The sequence below is a fragment of the Parasteatoda tepidariorum genome, chromosome 3, assembly GCF_043381705.1.
Source record: "Parasteatoda tepidariorum isolate YZ-2023 chromosome 3, CAS_Ptep_4.0, whole genome shotgun sequence".
Taxonomy (NCBI): domain Eukaryota; kingdom Metazoa; phylum Arthropoda; class Arachnida; order Araneae; family Theridiidae; genus Parasteatoda; species Parasteatoda tepidariorum.
The window spans coordinates 100216258-100232719 of NC_092206.1; the positions used below are offsets into that span (position 1 = coordinate 100216258).

At 31.4% G+C, this 16462-nt stretch overlaps 1 protein-coding gene across 6 annotated transcripts; it reads right to left on the bottom strand.

Moving 5' to 3' along the window:
* Positions 1-10640: 10640 nt before the first annotated feature.
* LOC107454761 (zinc finger protein 271) lies at positions 10641-15625 on the bottom strand. Of its 6 annotated transcripts, none has more exons than XM_016072047.3 (2): positions 15096-15625; positions 10641-13795 (listed from the first exon to the last, which is right to left on the bottom strand). In XM_016072047.3, exon 2 carries the CDS (start codon positions 13488-13490, stop codon positions 12249-12251), a length of 1242 nt encoding a protein of 413 aa, XP_015927533.2. In that variant the 5' UTR covers positions 13491-13795; positions 15096-15625; the 3' UTR covers positions 10641-12248. The 6 variants fall into 6 exon arrangements, with proteins under 6 accessions (XP_015927533.2, XP_015927536.2, XP_015927532.2 ...); XM_016072050.3 differs by having other exon boundaries at positions 10641-13798; positions 15390-15619; XM_016072046.3 differs by having other exon boundaries at positions 10641-13798; positions 15096-15608.
* Between the last annotated feature and the right edge of the window lie 837 nt (positions 15626-16462).

Consider the following 16462-nt stretch of genomic DNA (forward strand, 5'->3'; position numbering starts at 1 on the left):
AGATAGCTTTGTGATCTTTGAGCTGGTAAAAAATAATTGAATGTGCAGTATAAGTTGAAACAGAACAGTCTACAGTTTTATTTGTAACAATGGCTAATGCTGAAGTCATGCGAGAAAATCATTTTCCGANNNAAAATAAAAAAAACTCTCTCATTTCCTTAAACCTTATACTTTTTTCCTTAATTAATAAAGTTTAATAAAGCTAGTGTTAACTTGACATTCGAGGATTTGAAAATTAAGTAATTTAACAAATATTATTTTTTCTCCTTAAAGAAGGTAAGAGTCTTAGTTAATAAATATTGATAGCATGTTGATGTTATTCCATCATTTTTAAAATGTAAGACTATTTAAACTCGAGAAACCAGACGTTGAAAAATTTGGGTGCGGTGGTCAGGAGCGAAAAAGGTGACATTTTATTTTATTTTATAACCGTCGTTGAACAGCCGACCCAATTTCATGGGTTTACGACTACTAACGTTCAACTCCGTAGCCTTGTAATTTTGAACCAATCCAGAAGACAAGGAAACTCTTGGATCAGTACCCCCATGGGTATGATTTGTTATGGGAATATGGAGGACATTGTGACTCGACAGATTTAACGTGAATCAGTCACCATTTAAGACACGGGGATTCTTCGGTCGGCGGGGATCGAACCCACGACCTCTTAGACATGGCCTAGTGCCCTACTAACCAGGCTATTTCTCAAGAACTAATCAACCGATTTGGTTCAAATTTTGTATTTTGCAAATAAAATTACATTCTTTCAAATAATTCAAGAAATTGTACACCTAACAGTTCAAAAATTTTCGACCATTCTTCAATAAAATAATAAAAAATAATAAATATTTACAAAAAGTTATTTTTTGCATGGAATTATCTTTGGATAAACGAATTTCCATTCGCTTAAAAATTTCTAGCGATATAGCGAAATAAGAAACATGTAAAATTAATAACACAATAGATCCATACTTTGGAGGGCTCTCCTGATCAAACTAGTGAGAACATATTTCTCAGATTGCTCCCCCTCTCTGTATATTTTGGGAGTCAGAAATCCGAATCAATCGAACAAAAAGGTGTGTTTATTTAGAGAAGGTACGTGTTTGCTTCTGATTTCATAACTTAAAAAATCATCTGCAGTTATTAATTAGCATATATGATGCCACCTCCTTGAATCATTAAGATTAAGTCCTAGAACGTAAAAATGCAGTCATTAGAACAAAAGTTAAAAGTTATTTAAAATGATCAGCCTTTTTTATTATTTTTTTTCCTTTGCACACTATAAATCATTGCATTATAATTAGAAAAGTATACAAAACTGCAGAACCCTGCAATAGTGGAAAAGACATTTTCAGTTTTTAACAGTTTTTTAAATTTCTCAAGAAATACTAAGATTATTCTATCATTTTAGATATGTTTAGCTCATGCGATTTCTCATACTTGTCAATAAATTTTACAGCTTTCAGAGATTTGAGGATTGAGAGATTTGTATTGTAAAGTATAAATTTTTTTACAGTATTTTAAAGTATCTAAATTTACATAGCAAAATACAAAATTTGAGCGAAATCAGTTGAATAGTTCCTAAGAAATCGAATTTTAAATATACTTAATTTTTAAAACTCGGTTTCTCAGGAACTATTCACCTGATTTAGCTCAAATTTTGTATTTTGCTATGTAAATTTAGATACTTTAAAATACTGCAAAAAAATTTATACTTAACAAATCAAAAAGTTTTCGACTTATATTTATTAAAATAATTAATATTTACTAAGATTCATTTTTTGCATGGGATTATCTTAGGATAAAAAGAATTTTATAACTGTGTAAAAAAATTTTCAATTCTTTTAAATATTTCTCGAGATATGGGGAAATACGTAAAGAGTAAGCAAAGAATTAAGGTGTCCAAACTTGATTGTCGCTCTCTCCTCATTATGGTGATCCTATTTCTTGGATTGCTGCTACCCTCTCTCCCCCCCNCCACTCCCCCCCCCCCCCAATAATTTGTAGGTCAGAAATCCAATTGAGGCATTGAAAATGACATTTTTATTCAGGGAAAGTACGTTTTTGTGTCTGATTTCGTAACTTAAAATATCGTTTGCCCTAAATAATTAGCATATTTGAAGGAAGTCCCCCCCCCCTCCGAACCATTGAGAATGAGTCCTGGACCGTAAAGATCCGATCATGAGATTCGATCTTTTTTCTCTCCTTTTTTTTTGGTGCACTGTACGTAAAGAGTTTCTTACATTTTTTGCTTTTATTTACTCCTGTCTATTTTTATTCAGTCGTACAATGAATTCTACTATAAACAGAGGCAAGAAACTCGCCCTCTGCCTTCTCTTGTTTTCTCAAGCAAATTTGCTGATATAGGTAAGTGGCAATTGAAGCAACAGCATAAACAGAGAAAGGAAAAAATCTTCCCTAAGAACGCTTTTCCGCATTTATTCTTCTTTTAGTTTAAAATGATGAATGATGTATATCACCTGTACACACATTAAATTCAACATTGAAATTAATATACGAACAGATGAAAATTATGAAAAATTAAAATATTTAAAATAAATAATAATTTACTTCCCAAAATGCACTAATGTCTTCAAAAACACACACTATCCTTAGAGAGTTAACATCTAAGCGTTTCATAGAAAATAACAAGTAACCAATTGATTACAAAGAACCTCATAAGTCTACTTAAAAATAATGAAAGAAAACGACAAACTCATCTATCTGAGCCGTCGTAGCTCAGATGATGAGATAGATGAGAGCGCTCACCTCCCAATGAGGTGACCCGGGTTCGATTCCCAGCGATGGCTGGTTGAAACGAATTCCACACTCGGCTCACACTGACCACAATGCTGACGTGAAATATAGTCTGTGGTAGACTAATAATGAGATCGAATCTCTTTAATGTCAAGTTAGCTGTGGGAGGTTTTCCGGGTTTTCCTCCCCATATAACGCAAATGCTGATAGTTCCAGTAAAAAGTTCACCACGATTGCAAATTTCTCCGCATACTTGATCTAGGACTTCCCTCGTCTTCTGGATTGGGTTCAAAACTATAGGGCTGCGAAATTGAACATTAGGAGTCATAAACCCAAACAATTGGGCCGACCATTCAACAACGGTTACAAAATAAAATAAAAACTGATCTATCTAACAAGTAATGAAGCATTTTGCTGTAGAATGGCACTAAAACGGCCAGATTTTTCCATTGTGGCATATATTGATAAAAAAATATCTAAAAGCTTCGCTTTCTTATATGTTGTAACATTGGAGTGAAAACTTAAGTTATCCCAGCTTATAGCGCAATCAGTTTCAGTCTTTCTTGACCCACGTGAGAAAAGAGCTTTTTTTCAGAAATTCATACATACATTAAGTGTTCAGGCATATTTCAGTTCCTTATAGCCCATGCCGGAAAAAAAAATTTCATCCGTTTTTCTAGGAATCTACATACGCATTAGAGTTTTATCTAATACTAGGGGACTCCAACCTCTGCTCGCTTCGTTCGCCTGCCCCCCAAAACTTCTCGCATTGTTCTTTTTAGATTGCTTCGCAATCCGAACTCTCTTTCACCGCTTTGAAAAATTCTATATTTTGGTCTTTCTATGTTTACTAGTACTCTTTTAAAATGATCTCTCGAAATTCTGTGCAGATCATGCTTAACAGGATAATTCTTAAAAAATTTAACAAATATTTTTTACATCATTTTTCTTTTTCTTTTTATTGGTTGGAGGGCGTATAGTTATAGAGAGTGTTAATTTTTCGGCAATCTGTAATAGATTTTTTTCCTTATTGTTCCGATTCATTTCTTCTGTTCTATTCCATTTTAGAAATATTCTTTTTCCTTTTCGTAAAGAAAGGGGGGCTAAAAACTAAAGATCCTTTAGCACAAAAAAAAAAAAAAAAAAATTTGATCGAAAATATTCCCGCTTCTATTAACTTACTTCTTTTCTTCTCAATCACTCTCTATGCAGAGCCAAATATTTGAAAGTATAAAAGAAACTGATATGGATTTGCGAAAAGATTTTTCTCACGATCCAAAGGATCGAACTTTCTGAATGGGACACTCTTTAGTTTAGTAGAGAAAAAACAGAAAAAATTCTAAGTTTTGAAATTTCTATTTAAACTTGGCTCTTAATTTTTTTTTTCTTTTTTTTTTGTGAGGAGAAATTGATTGAATATAACCTGTGTCGACTTTCATAAGTTTAAAAAAGAAATTTTTTTTTAAAAAAAAAAAGCGAATTATGCATTTATTTAGCATTCAAGAGTTACTTAGGGAGTCCCAAAAGTAAAGCCACATATTATTAATTTAGGAGGACAAAAATGTGAAGGAGAGTTATAAAAGACTTCTAGAGTCACTGAAGCTCTGGGGATAGAGCGCTTGCCTCCCAATAAGGTGAGCCAGGCTCGTTAGCAGTAATGACTGGTTGATACGAATTCTGCTCCCGGCTCGCAGTGACCACAGTACGGACGTAAAATATCCTCAGTGTTTGACGGATCATGTGTTAGAATGTCCCTGCCGTTGGGTTAATCGTCTAATGTTTGGGTGTTTTTCTTCTTCATGCATCGCGAATACAGGCTTGTATCATCATCTTCTACTACAGACTTGATCCAGGAGTTCCCTTGTCTTCCGGACATTACAAGACAATGAAGTTGAAATTCGGTAGTCATAAACTCGAAATTGGGTCGGCTGTTCAACGTCGATTTCTTAATCATTGTATTTTTTAAAAATAACAATTTTGTGATATTTTGAGATCATAGTATTCAAATTTATAAAAACATTTTTAATTGCATTTACATGCAATTTTTAAAGTATATCATTGCACACCCAGAATATCGATCAATATCGGATCTAATTTATAGATATTGATTCTCCTCAGCATTCTCTTAATGCTTGCAGGATTGTGCAGCTCTGGACCCAATAGATGAATATTAGCAAAAATATGTTTTGTTCAAAACCGCTTTCTTTCATAATCTTCTATCGTCAACTCAGCATCTCGTCTGTGAAATTTTATCCCAGACACAACTCAAAATGCGTCTTTAAGAAAATGAACAAGGTCTACGATTCCGTTTTTCAAACTTTTCATGCGAAAATTGTTTTGTTTTTTTTTCTTTAATTAAACTAATGCATTGTATCGAATTCGTAATGTGGTGCAGTCTATTAACCGATATCACTTAGCACGTCTTTTTTAATTAATCTTTTTTTAAAAGATATAAAAGGTCAGCAGTTCTTTTTACAAGATTGTCACGGGTCCTATGAATTTATAATCATGGTATTAAACGAATTTAGATTTTTTAAAGCCAAATATTATAATATTACCACCCAGGAATAATTTATGATTTTAACACTCCGGAAGCCTTGATGCTCTGTAATGCTATTTTCTCAAAATTTTTCGCTTAATTTTTAAAATTGGGAAGAAAATAGGAAAGACGCAATTTTTGCTGCTTTCATTTTCTTAAACAAGCATTTCGAGCTGAATCCATTTCCTTAAACACGCAAGACAAGGAAACTCCTGGATCAAGTATTGAGAGAAATTTACTAATCCGCCTTTGTATTGCATGGAGAGCAAAAACTACGAAAACCTCTCATGGTTAGCCTAATGACTGCAACAAATGATGCGTCTACCACTGAGGATATTTTACGTCAACATCGTTGTCCTCGTAAGCCGGGGCGGAATTCGTACCATCGTTGGGGTTCCAACCCGGGTTTCCTCATTAGAAGAAGAGCGCTCTATCCCGTGAGTTACTCAGGTCTTTATTCGGGGCATCATCCATCTGATCAACGTTACTATGGCTGCGTCACATTTTATAACAACTATTCTATTTTGAGCATTCTTTTAATAGCATAAAATAGATTACTTTTCTTAAAAATTTGGTTATTTTTTCTTCAAAAAAAATCACATTTCGGTACGTGCGAATTCCTCCAAATTTAAGTACTATAGAGTTAGTTTAATTAAACAATCAAATAGTAAAAAAAAAAAAAAACCACTAAGCAATCAGAAAATCAAAACAAATTTTCTAGCTTAAAACCTGCAAAACCTTCTGTTTCTCAAACTGAACTAAAAATACACTCTCACTCGTTATTTTAGAATACTTATCAAAAATTTTTTCAAAAAAAGTAGTAGAGGGGCCTCAGCATAATTTCCAACCCCCCCCCCCAAAGAAAAAAAATGAAAAAGAAATCCATCAAATTTTAACGAATCTTTGTTGAGGGAGTTGGGATTGAAAACATCAACCGTTGCCGGTAGAACGAGGGAGGAGTTCAATAGTAGTTATACAAAATGCATTTAGGCTTTGTCTAGCCATCAAACTGATCTTGATATTTTTTCCTGCCTACTCAATTACATTTTACAAAATTTGATAGCGTTTTTATTTCTTCCACATATGTAAAACATTTTTTTTTTCTCTCTTGACAACATTTCAAAAATAATCTATTAAAGGCCAATTATTTTTAAAAGATCAAGATTTGTGACTTTCAACTACAATTTCGCCGAAGTGGACTGGTTTTAAGACTCGGTTTGCAGTAGATTACTGAAGTTGTAACATCGGTCTTTGCATGTGTCTATTTTGATCAGCCTGCGAAGGGACCGAGGGTGCACACGGTATTGATCCATGTTCAGTCTTAAAGAGTTCAACTTCGCAGGCAAGTCATCGGGGGTCTTAAAGCGAGGAAGCCTCTGCAAAAGATCAAAATTGTGTCATCTCACAACTTCGGATCATCCTCCGGGATGTTTCCCAGGCCGTCGTCAACGTCCCATTCCGCATCTCTAGTATGACGTAAATAAAGTACTACTAACCAAACACAATTTTTTCTAAATTCCTTAAGTTTAAATTTGAGAGGTGCCTTTTTCTTCTTGTTTAGTTTTATCTATCACTTTACATCCAATCCGGTTGCTCTACCAAGCCTTTTTATTCAAATTATTTTATTAATTAAAAAATTGTTTCTCAAGGAGGGCGATACTGCCCCCCCCCGGGGGACGGTGTGAGTATGCTGAGGGGAGGTAAACTAGCTTTGTCCTTCAAATTTAATTTTAAAGCCCCCAAGTGGAATTATTAAATTAAAATTAATTTAATGAATAAAATTAATCTAAAATGAATATTAAGGAAAAAAAGATTAAATGAATATAATAAATTAAGATTATCCGATACCCCAATTTGAACCAGTCATTCAAGCTCATTCAAACCATTTGGTGAAAATTGAAGTGCTGCGCTTTCAGTATGAATTTGACCCGTGTTTCTTATGATGGTTTTCATTTGCATCATTTCAGTCTATTCCTGTTTTGATTCTATTTCATTGTTTATGTAGCCAGATTTGTGCGCGAATTTGTTCTTTATCATAAATTATAGATTAATTTTGAGAAATAGTTGATTTTTTTTTTTTATCGTTTGTGTTTTGTTGCCGCCAACAATGTCGGTTAACAACTGTGTCGTCAATACGTCATTGAAATTCGGACTTGTTCAATCGCCCTCTCAACTACTCATGTGTCTACTTTATAACAAAATTTTATCGAATGAGGCAATGGAATCTTCCCATTTGCAAATATTTATCCTGACAAATAAAATAATGATTTGTCATTTTTCTCAAACATACTAGTTTCTGAAAACACCTTCATTCTCAAGTTTACTCAGGGGCGGATTAAGCGTACGAGGGGCCCTAGGCCATTCAAATTTTTGGGGCCTTTAGATTAAACTTTTTTCTATATTTTTTATTTATTCAAATATAAAAGCATTTATATATCTTTTCATTTAAGAAAGCATATTTAAAATTAATATAAATAATAATAAATTAAATTTTACTTTATTTTGTTAAATTAGAACTTAAAAAATTATCGCATTTTATTAATATATATTTGAAATTGATTATTTTTTTAAAAAAATCATTGTTTTTCTTAATTTCCTTTTAATTTATTTTCAAAAAAACTTTTTTAAGGGGGCCCCTAATCATTGGGGACCCCAGGCCATGGCCTAGTGGGTAATCCGCCCCTGAGTTTACTTGCAACCTCATCACAAAAATACGGCCTGAAGTTTGGACTTCTTAATGTTAATTTTACTTTTTGTATATTTCGCCATATCAAGAGAACATTTAAAACGAGATAAAAAAAACTTTTGCACATACTTACAAAATTCGTTAGTCCAAAGATAATTCCATGAAAAGAATAAATTTTAGTACAGTTTTACTATTATACTTAAGAATGGTCGAAAACTTTTTGAATTGTAAGGTATGTAATATCATTTTAAAATATGTAATTTTACATGGCAAAATATAAGATTTGAGCGAAATCAGTTTAATAGTTCCTGACGCAACATTAAAAATGAGTGATGGAAGGCAAAGATTCGATCATTAGATCAAATTACTCAGGCTATTCCGTTTTTTAATTTGCGCACTGTACGCCTGGCTGCGGATAATTATGCCACTTCCTAACTATGCTCTGCATTTATTGCATCAATGATTACTCGTACTTTAAAATTGCACATATCTAAATATTCCACACACATCTTTGTGTAAGGCCTAACAATAAAAAATTATATTCTTCCTTGACAATAAAATCGTTTTTTAGGCCTAACAATAAAAAATAAATTTTCTTAATTTTATTCCATCATTATTCTACCTATCTACCATTGTTCTGTTCTCAAATTTAAGATCTATGGAGTTTCATTTTCCAATCAAATCGATTGCAAAATAAATTCTTAGCAAATGGAAAATCAGAAGAAAGTTCTTAAGCAGATGACTGAAAAACCTAAAACGATCACTAATAGTAGATAGTAATTGTTGTAACACACATTGATCGTCCTCAACTAGATGGCAAAACTATCTAAACTGATTCTAAGTGCAACATTCACCCAACAACGAAAGTTAGGTTATTCAATCTTATAAATTCAACTTTTCATATATAAAGAAAAATATTAAATCACATCATAATAATCAAGACTATAAACAATCAGAATGCTACCGATTTTGCGAAAATACTTTATTAACACACACAACAAAAAATAAGGTTTTTCAGAATTCGACACATGATTGTTAAAAGTATTGAACATTCTTATTTTTACATAAAATACAATAATAAATCACTCCACATGAACATGATTATAATAGCTACAACACTATTTTGCTTTTAAAAAAAATTATACCATATAAGAAGAAATAAATTTCAAAAACTTTCTTTTAAAAATTAATTCCTTCCCCGAACCAGCAAATGCAATTTTTAAGTAAGTGCATTTTAATTTAATTGTAAATAAACAAAAAAAGATAAAAATATTAATTTTAAAATACATCTTTGACAAATTTTTTAAAATTTATTTCTTCACCCATTACGTTAGAATACAAAGTAGAATATTAAATAAAGTACATTAAATAAAATGCCATATATAGAAAAAAATTTAAATATTTTCAACAAGATATTGAGCTTGTGCTGAACCATAATAAGAAATGAACTACAAATTAATATATCACACGCTTACACCATATGACAAAAAAGTTATTTAAGAATACTCATGAACTGGGCAGCTATTACAAATGAAATAAAACATTAAAAACATTTGCATATTTCATTATTTAATTTACTAACTTAGTTAAACATAGTTTTTGGAATTTAAAAAAAAAAATTTATAATAATTTATTAATTTGGATTTTTCAGTTGTTTGAGTGATTTTCTGTGCTCTTTTTCAAAAATGTGGTTAATCATAATTCTCAAAAACATTAAAATGTGATTAAAAAAATTTATAAGTAATATTTTAACTAACTGTCATGTATACTCTAGGGCAATATTTTTGTTTACGTAAATATGAAATTTATAAAATAGTTAAGGTGTGGAAGATGCTTAGATTGAAGAACAAGAAATTGATCTTATGAAGCAATCTATACTACTTTATATGTTTCATAAACCAAATTTACTTAAAAACAAAATGAAATTTATTTTCTCTAATTATAACATAAAATATTTTGTATTTATAAGAAATATTAAAAAAATTGTAATTGTACAACATGTGCTAGAAAAGATTTAAAAAAATAGGACGTAACAGGTAATTTCAATTAAAAGTTGCTAGAAGTTTTTTTTTTTTTTCTTTTCTAGTTGAAAAAAACATATACTTTTAACTCCGGATTCTAAAGCTAAGAGAATAAATAACAATTAATATTTTGATCAAGTATAACTGGTAGTAAATAAATTAATCTAATCCAGTAACCAAAGTTACAGAGTCAACTAAGATGAGTTTGAAAGACTTTTCAGTACATACGCTTATTTTATAGGCATTATTTATGAATAAATACACGGAAAAATAAGAGGAAAACTGCATCATAAAAATTTAAAATGATTTGAAAAGAAAATAATTATTTAATTTCATTAGACTGTGTTTAGTCAAATGACACTTCTGTAAAAAACTTTTACCTTTAATGCAAAAAGGTTTATCCCCAGTGTGAACATTGTAATAAATAGAAATTTATTGTTTTTTTTTTAATCAATACTTTTAAAGATGGGTTACTTTTTCAGCAGAAGTAGTTGGCTTTTTCATCAATAGATGGCACCACCATGATAAAGTTTATTAATATTTAAGGAGGATTGAATTATCACTTTTGTAGTGTATTAGTGGGCTTGTGACTGTTTTTTCTCACGGATCTTTTTCTTTTCTTTTTTTGTTCTGCCGTCCATTGGTTGCGTGGCAGCTCGTTAAGGAGTTAACAGGTCAATCTAGATTTTTTCGCCTTGCTGAGAGGAGATTAAAAGGGATGTGAAGAGTGGGTGAGATAGTACCATGGAGAGGGCGGAGCATGCCCGCTGGAAGGTTGATCTGAGACAGCACCGCTGAGAGGATGGATCGTTGTCTTGAGGAAAGCTAAGCTGAAGTCTCTGGGTTGACGACCGAAAGTGATAAGCTGAAGGCCTCTATGTTCGAGACTGTGGGCCAAACCCCGAGTGTACCCATACTGAAAGTCCGGTGTTTCCCTTGTGCCTGATGCCTTACTAGGAGAAAGCCTAAGGAAATTGGAATAGTTGGAGTACTAGCTATCAGAAACTAGGAGTTTGCTTTGTCCACGAGTTTAGCTGCAATTCCGGTGGGCGTTCCAGAAGGTGATCCGTAAATTCATTTTGTACTTATAAAATTTTAATTTTGATTTGGATACCATTTTAGAAGAATAATTTACCCTAAATTTTAAACTGTTTCTACTGTGCAGGTACATATTATAGATACATATTTTAAGGAGAGCCATTGATATTTAAGCATGATTACAGGTTATAAAGATATCATAATCTAAGTTTTAAGTGATTTTAGTAGAGTTAGAATGAGAGTGCATTTTATTTCTTAATTGTCTTTTTTGATTGGCATTAATGGAATGTTATGCCTTAGAATTTTAAAATTGCATTTTATCAAAAGGGTTAATCGTGTGTATAAAATTTTGGAACTTGAAATAGTGTATAATTTAGAGATATTTTTGCACCTGTTAGCATTTGGAAATGATTGGAGTTATGTTTGTTGAGAATTTAGAGTTGTAATAAAATTAAGTTTTAAATGTTAAGTGTTTCCTGTAATTCCTTGGTTATTTGTCTATTGTTGAACCTGGGTTACCGAAGTTAAATTTAGCGATCACAGCCTAACCAAAGTTTGAAGGGTAACAGTACAACATGACTGTGTTCAGTTATTTTACTTTACAGTAAAAACATGCTGCAAGAATACATAACTTACACCAATACAAGTCAGAACACCAGTAAGAGTCACAATATGGTAAGTAAAAGGAAAATTTCTTTTGACATATAGAACAAGAATAAGGTATCTCACCATATCAATATAACTATGGTTAGTTAGATTAGCACTTTCTGAGAAACACTTATTATATATACTACAAAAAAATATAGTATTAAAACACAAACAGGAATGTAAATGAACATGAATAAATGCAAACATTTAGATCACTATTATTTTTAAAAAAAAACTACTTTATCATATACTTCAAAAATATGGTGTGTCACTAGTAAGAACATTACTGTATTTAGTCAGATTATATTTCTGAGAAAATCTCTTATTTAACTCATCTCAATTTATCTCTTATTTATCTTATCTCAAAAAAGTTTCTTACCAGTGAGAACACAAACAGCAAAGTCAGTCTTTTGAAAGATAAAAAAAAACTATTTTTACAAGAAAGGGAATGGGAAAATATATTACAAGAATGAGGTTTCTCACCAGTATCAATGAAACTAATAATTAGGTGGATCTTAAGTGGAAGAAAAAAAAACTTTCAACATATAGACGAATATGGCCTTTAAATAGCATGAACATGACTGTGGCTAGTTAGATAATCCTTCCTTGAAAAAGCCTTATGACATATACTACATGAAAAAGGTTTCTCACCAGTATGAACACGACTGTGTTTATTCAGAAGATCTCTTTTTGAAAATCTCCTATTACATATGCCGCAAGAATAGGGTTTCTCACCAGTATGAACCCGATTGTGATTAGTTAGATGATCCTTTCTTGAAAAACTCTTTTGACATATACTACAATTATAAGGTTTCTCACCTGTATGAATACGACTATGTATAATCAAATGACTCATTAGCGGAAAACCTTTCTTACATATGCTACATGAATAAGGTTTCTCACCAGTATGAATGAGACTATGCTTAGTTAGATCACTATTGCTTGAAAAACTCTTTTTACATATACTACAAGAATAAGGTTTCTCACCAGTATGAACACGACTGTGTTGAGACAAATTACTTCTACTTGCAAAATTCTTATGACATATACTACATGAAAAAGGTTTCTCACCTGTATGAACACGACTGTGTTTAGTCAAATAACCTTTTTCTGAAAAACTCTTATTACATATATTACAAGAAAAAGGTTTCTCACCAGTATGAAGACGACCATGTTGAGTCAAATTACCTCTAAATGAAAATCTTTTATTACATATATTACAAGAATAAGGTTTCTCACCAGTATGAGCACGACTATGCTCAGTCAGAGTACTTTTTTGTGAGAAACTCTTATTACATACATTACAAGAATAAGGTTTCTCACCAGTATGAACACGACTATGTTCAGTTAGTTGACCTCTTTGTGAAAAACTCTTATTACATATACTACAAGAATAAGGTTTCTCACCCGTATGAACACGACTGTGTTTATTCAGAAGCTCTCTTTGTGAAAAACTCTTATTACATACACTACAAGAATAAGGCTTCTCACCAGTATGAACACGGCTGTGTTTCGTCAGATTACTTTTTAAGGAAAAACTTTTAGTACATATACTACAAGAATAAGGTTTCTCACCAGTATGAATACGACTGTGTTTAGACAGATGATCACTTTGAGAGAAACTCTTATTACATATACTGCAAGAATAAGATTTCTCACCAGTATGAATTCTACAGTGTTTAGTCAGACTACTTCTTCCTGAAAAACTCTTGTTACATATATTACAAGAATAATGTTTTCTTACAAGATGAAAAACACTGTTTACAATAAGTTTACTTTTTTGAGAAATTTTTTTTTCAGTCATAATGTCCGAATAAAGTTTCTCAACAGTGTGAAGAGAAATGAGAATGATTTAATGAAGAATTCTGATTGGTGAAAGAAATAAGTTTCTAGCTAATATGAACTGCATTAACTATGGGTAACTCTTGCTTGCTTTAAAAAATTATATCACATACACGACCAGAGTACTATGCAAAGTTATCTTGCTGTAAATCACTTTTGCATGCCTATCTAGAGCAAGAATCATAAGGGTGGTTTCATAAACTGTGCATAGGCAAAATCTCTAGAATAACCATCAGAAAATATGCTGCTAAAAATGGAGACTCCAATCTACTGTACAATGAGATTAAAAAAGAAATGCATCAGTATGAGATAAAAAGACTTTTCTATTATAAATCAAATTTTTGCTACAATTTTTTTTTTATTTGATACAAAATTAGAAAGTTATAATTTGATAATGGAAAATATAATTATTCAATGATTAAAATAAAGGAAGGAATTCAAAATAATTTACTACAAAAGTTACTTATTCTGAATTAAATGAGGCCTTTAATAGCACATGTTTCAAAAAAGAGCATGCTGTATCAAGTAACTTACTTTGGCAAAATTTTTTAAGTAAGCAAAATATAATTCAGTAGAAATATGATCACCTTACAACAGGATTTATTAATAGATGCATCTGTGAAAGCATTAATTTAAATTATATTGAGATGCATAATTTTTTTTCACAAACTACTTTAATAATATTTCTCCTTTGTCATAAATACCAAGATACAAAACTATATTAAATTACTTCACATTATATTTTTAACACAAACTGCAGAAACAATGAACATCTTCATGTATTAGATTCAATTAAATAAGACACACTATAAATGAATGCATTTTTAGACAAACAGCAAAATTTGTGTTATTTGTAACTAGGAAGACAACTAATAAAAATGAACATAAATAAATAATAATGATATTTAATATTATGAACATGAATTTGTCAAATTTAATTTCATTTACAATTTATCCACACAGACATTGCAAAAATATAGTTCATTATAAATTAAGACAAGCAAGAAAAAAATTGTTTTCACTTTCACTGACTTAAAAGGTTTGACAATATCTATGATGATATAAAAAAAAAATTATTGCCACTGTACTTTCATACACAATAAATGCAACCTCTTATTCATTACATAAATATGAGAAAGTCCAAAAGAGTCAATTTTATTTAGGAATATTAAATTGCACAAACTGCATACAGAAAATATTTTCACAGAATGAACAAGAAAATCATATAAATATCAAATTATATGTGTTTTATAAGGAAAAGACAGGTTAATTATCTATAACTGTAATCACTAATCTTCGCTTTAAATCTATTTATAACTGTTTAATTATGCACTGCATAAAAAAGTTTGTTTAAAGTGTTACTTCGATTAAACCAAATTATTCTTTTTTTCCTTGATTAATTTATCACAATGACTACTTAAATAAACTATTTCCATATTATGAACGTAAAACAACTGAAATAAAACTACTTAATTTTGCTTACTTAGAACAGAGGTAAAATGTTTTATAATAAAGAAAAAGAATTATGAACTACACTTGGAAAGTTTAAAACACACCAAGTACAAACCTTAATTTCCATGTTTAAAAATATTTTTCTGTTAGAACATCATTGCAACTACACACATTGGGCAGAAACTATTCGCTGTTAGCACGATAGAACGACATTGCCTTTAATATTTCCTTTCGCCAGGGAGAAATTACACACATTTCAGTTGAATAGTTCATTAATTATATAAATCGTACAGAAAACACGCTAATTTTAAAAAAAAGATATATGCACTTACGACAAGGATTTTATTTACTGTCATCACAAAAATATTTTATCAATCACATCAATTTTTTGCAATATTTTATCACTTACATCGAGATCTGCATGAAATAACCTTTTTAAAACACTTCTATATTGTTTTTTACGCAGTCTTATAAATTTGATCCAAGTAAGGGCAAATCAAAAACAATTTTAAAAAGCTTTTCGTCACATATATAAGGTTAATAAAAGTCCTCATCAGTATAAGTAAGATAGTATACTTCAATATAATTCATCTCCGTAGAGAATTTTCCGGTGATAGTTGTTTACGTTATCGGTTGCCTACTTCTATTCACCTGATCTCCAGGATCTTCAAGCAGTTTTTGAAAAGTAGAGGACGCTACTACTGATTATCAGCTTATCCTTGTTTTAAAAGAGCATTCATACTGTGTTGCAGAAAATAGCATATGCGATTGTTGTTGTTGGAGTTCATTTACGTTGCACTAGAGCTACACAATGGTCAATTGACGACGGTCTAGGAAACATCCCTAAGGATGATCCGAAAACATGCCATCGCAATTTTGATCCTCTGCAGAGGGGATGGCAACGCGCTTCGGTAGCCCGACGACCTGCGAGAGAAGTTGAGGACTGTACGGAAGAACAGTTCAGCGAGGACCAATACCGGACACCCTCGGTCCCTACACAGACTGATCCAAGTGGTCACCCACCTGCACACTGACAACAGCCAGTGATGCGTGACTTCGGTGATCTGCTGGAAACCGTGTCTTAACGATCAGTCCATTGCGGGGACTCCGAGATGCAAACTAAAGCTTCATTGGTGGAATACTTTACTCCCAAAAATCTCCCAATCATTTTCTCAATGGCATCTTATGAATCGCACATGCGTCCCACAGTGGGCTGATTGTGTAGCTCTAGTGCGACGTAAATGAAATACAACAACAGCATCTTGGAATTCACGTGTACATTTAACACAACTCTGATAGTTATCGAGGAAGAATGAGAGCCTGAATTGATAATCCTTTTCTCTCGACGAAGATCGGAAGTGCGCTAGTGTCAACATTCTCTGAATTCTATCTACAAATATGTATATATTATATATATAATGTATATAATAATAATATATTATATATTATGTATACAATGTATATAATAATAATATATTATAT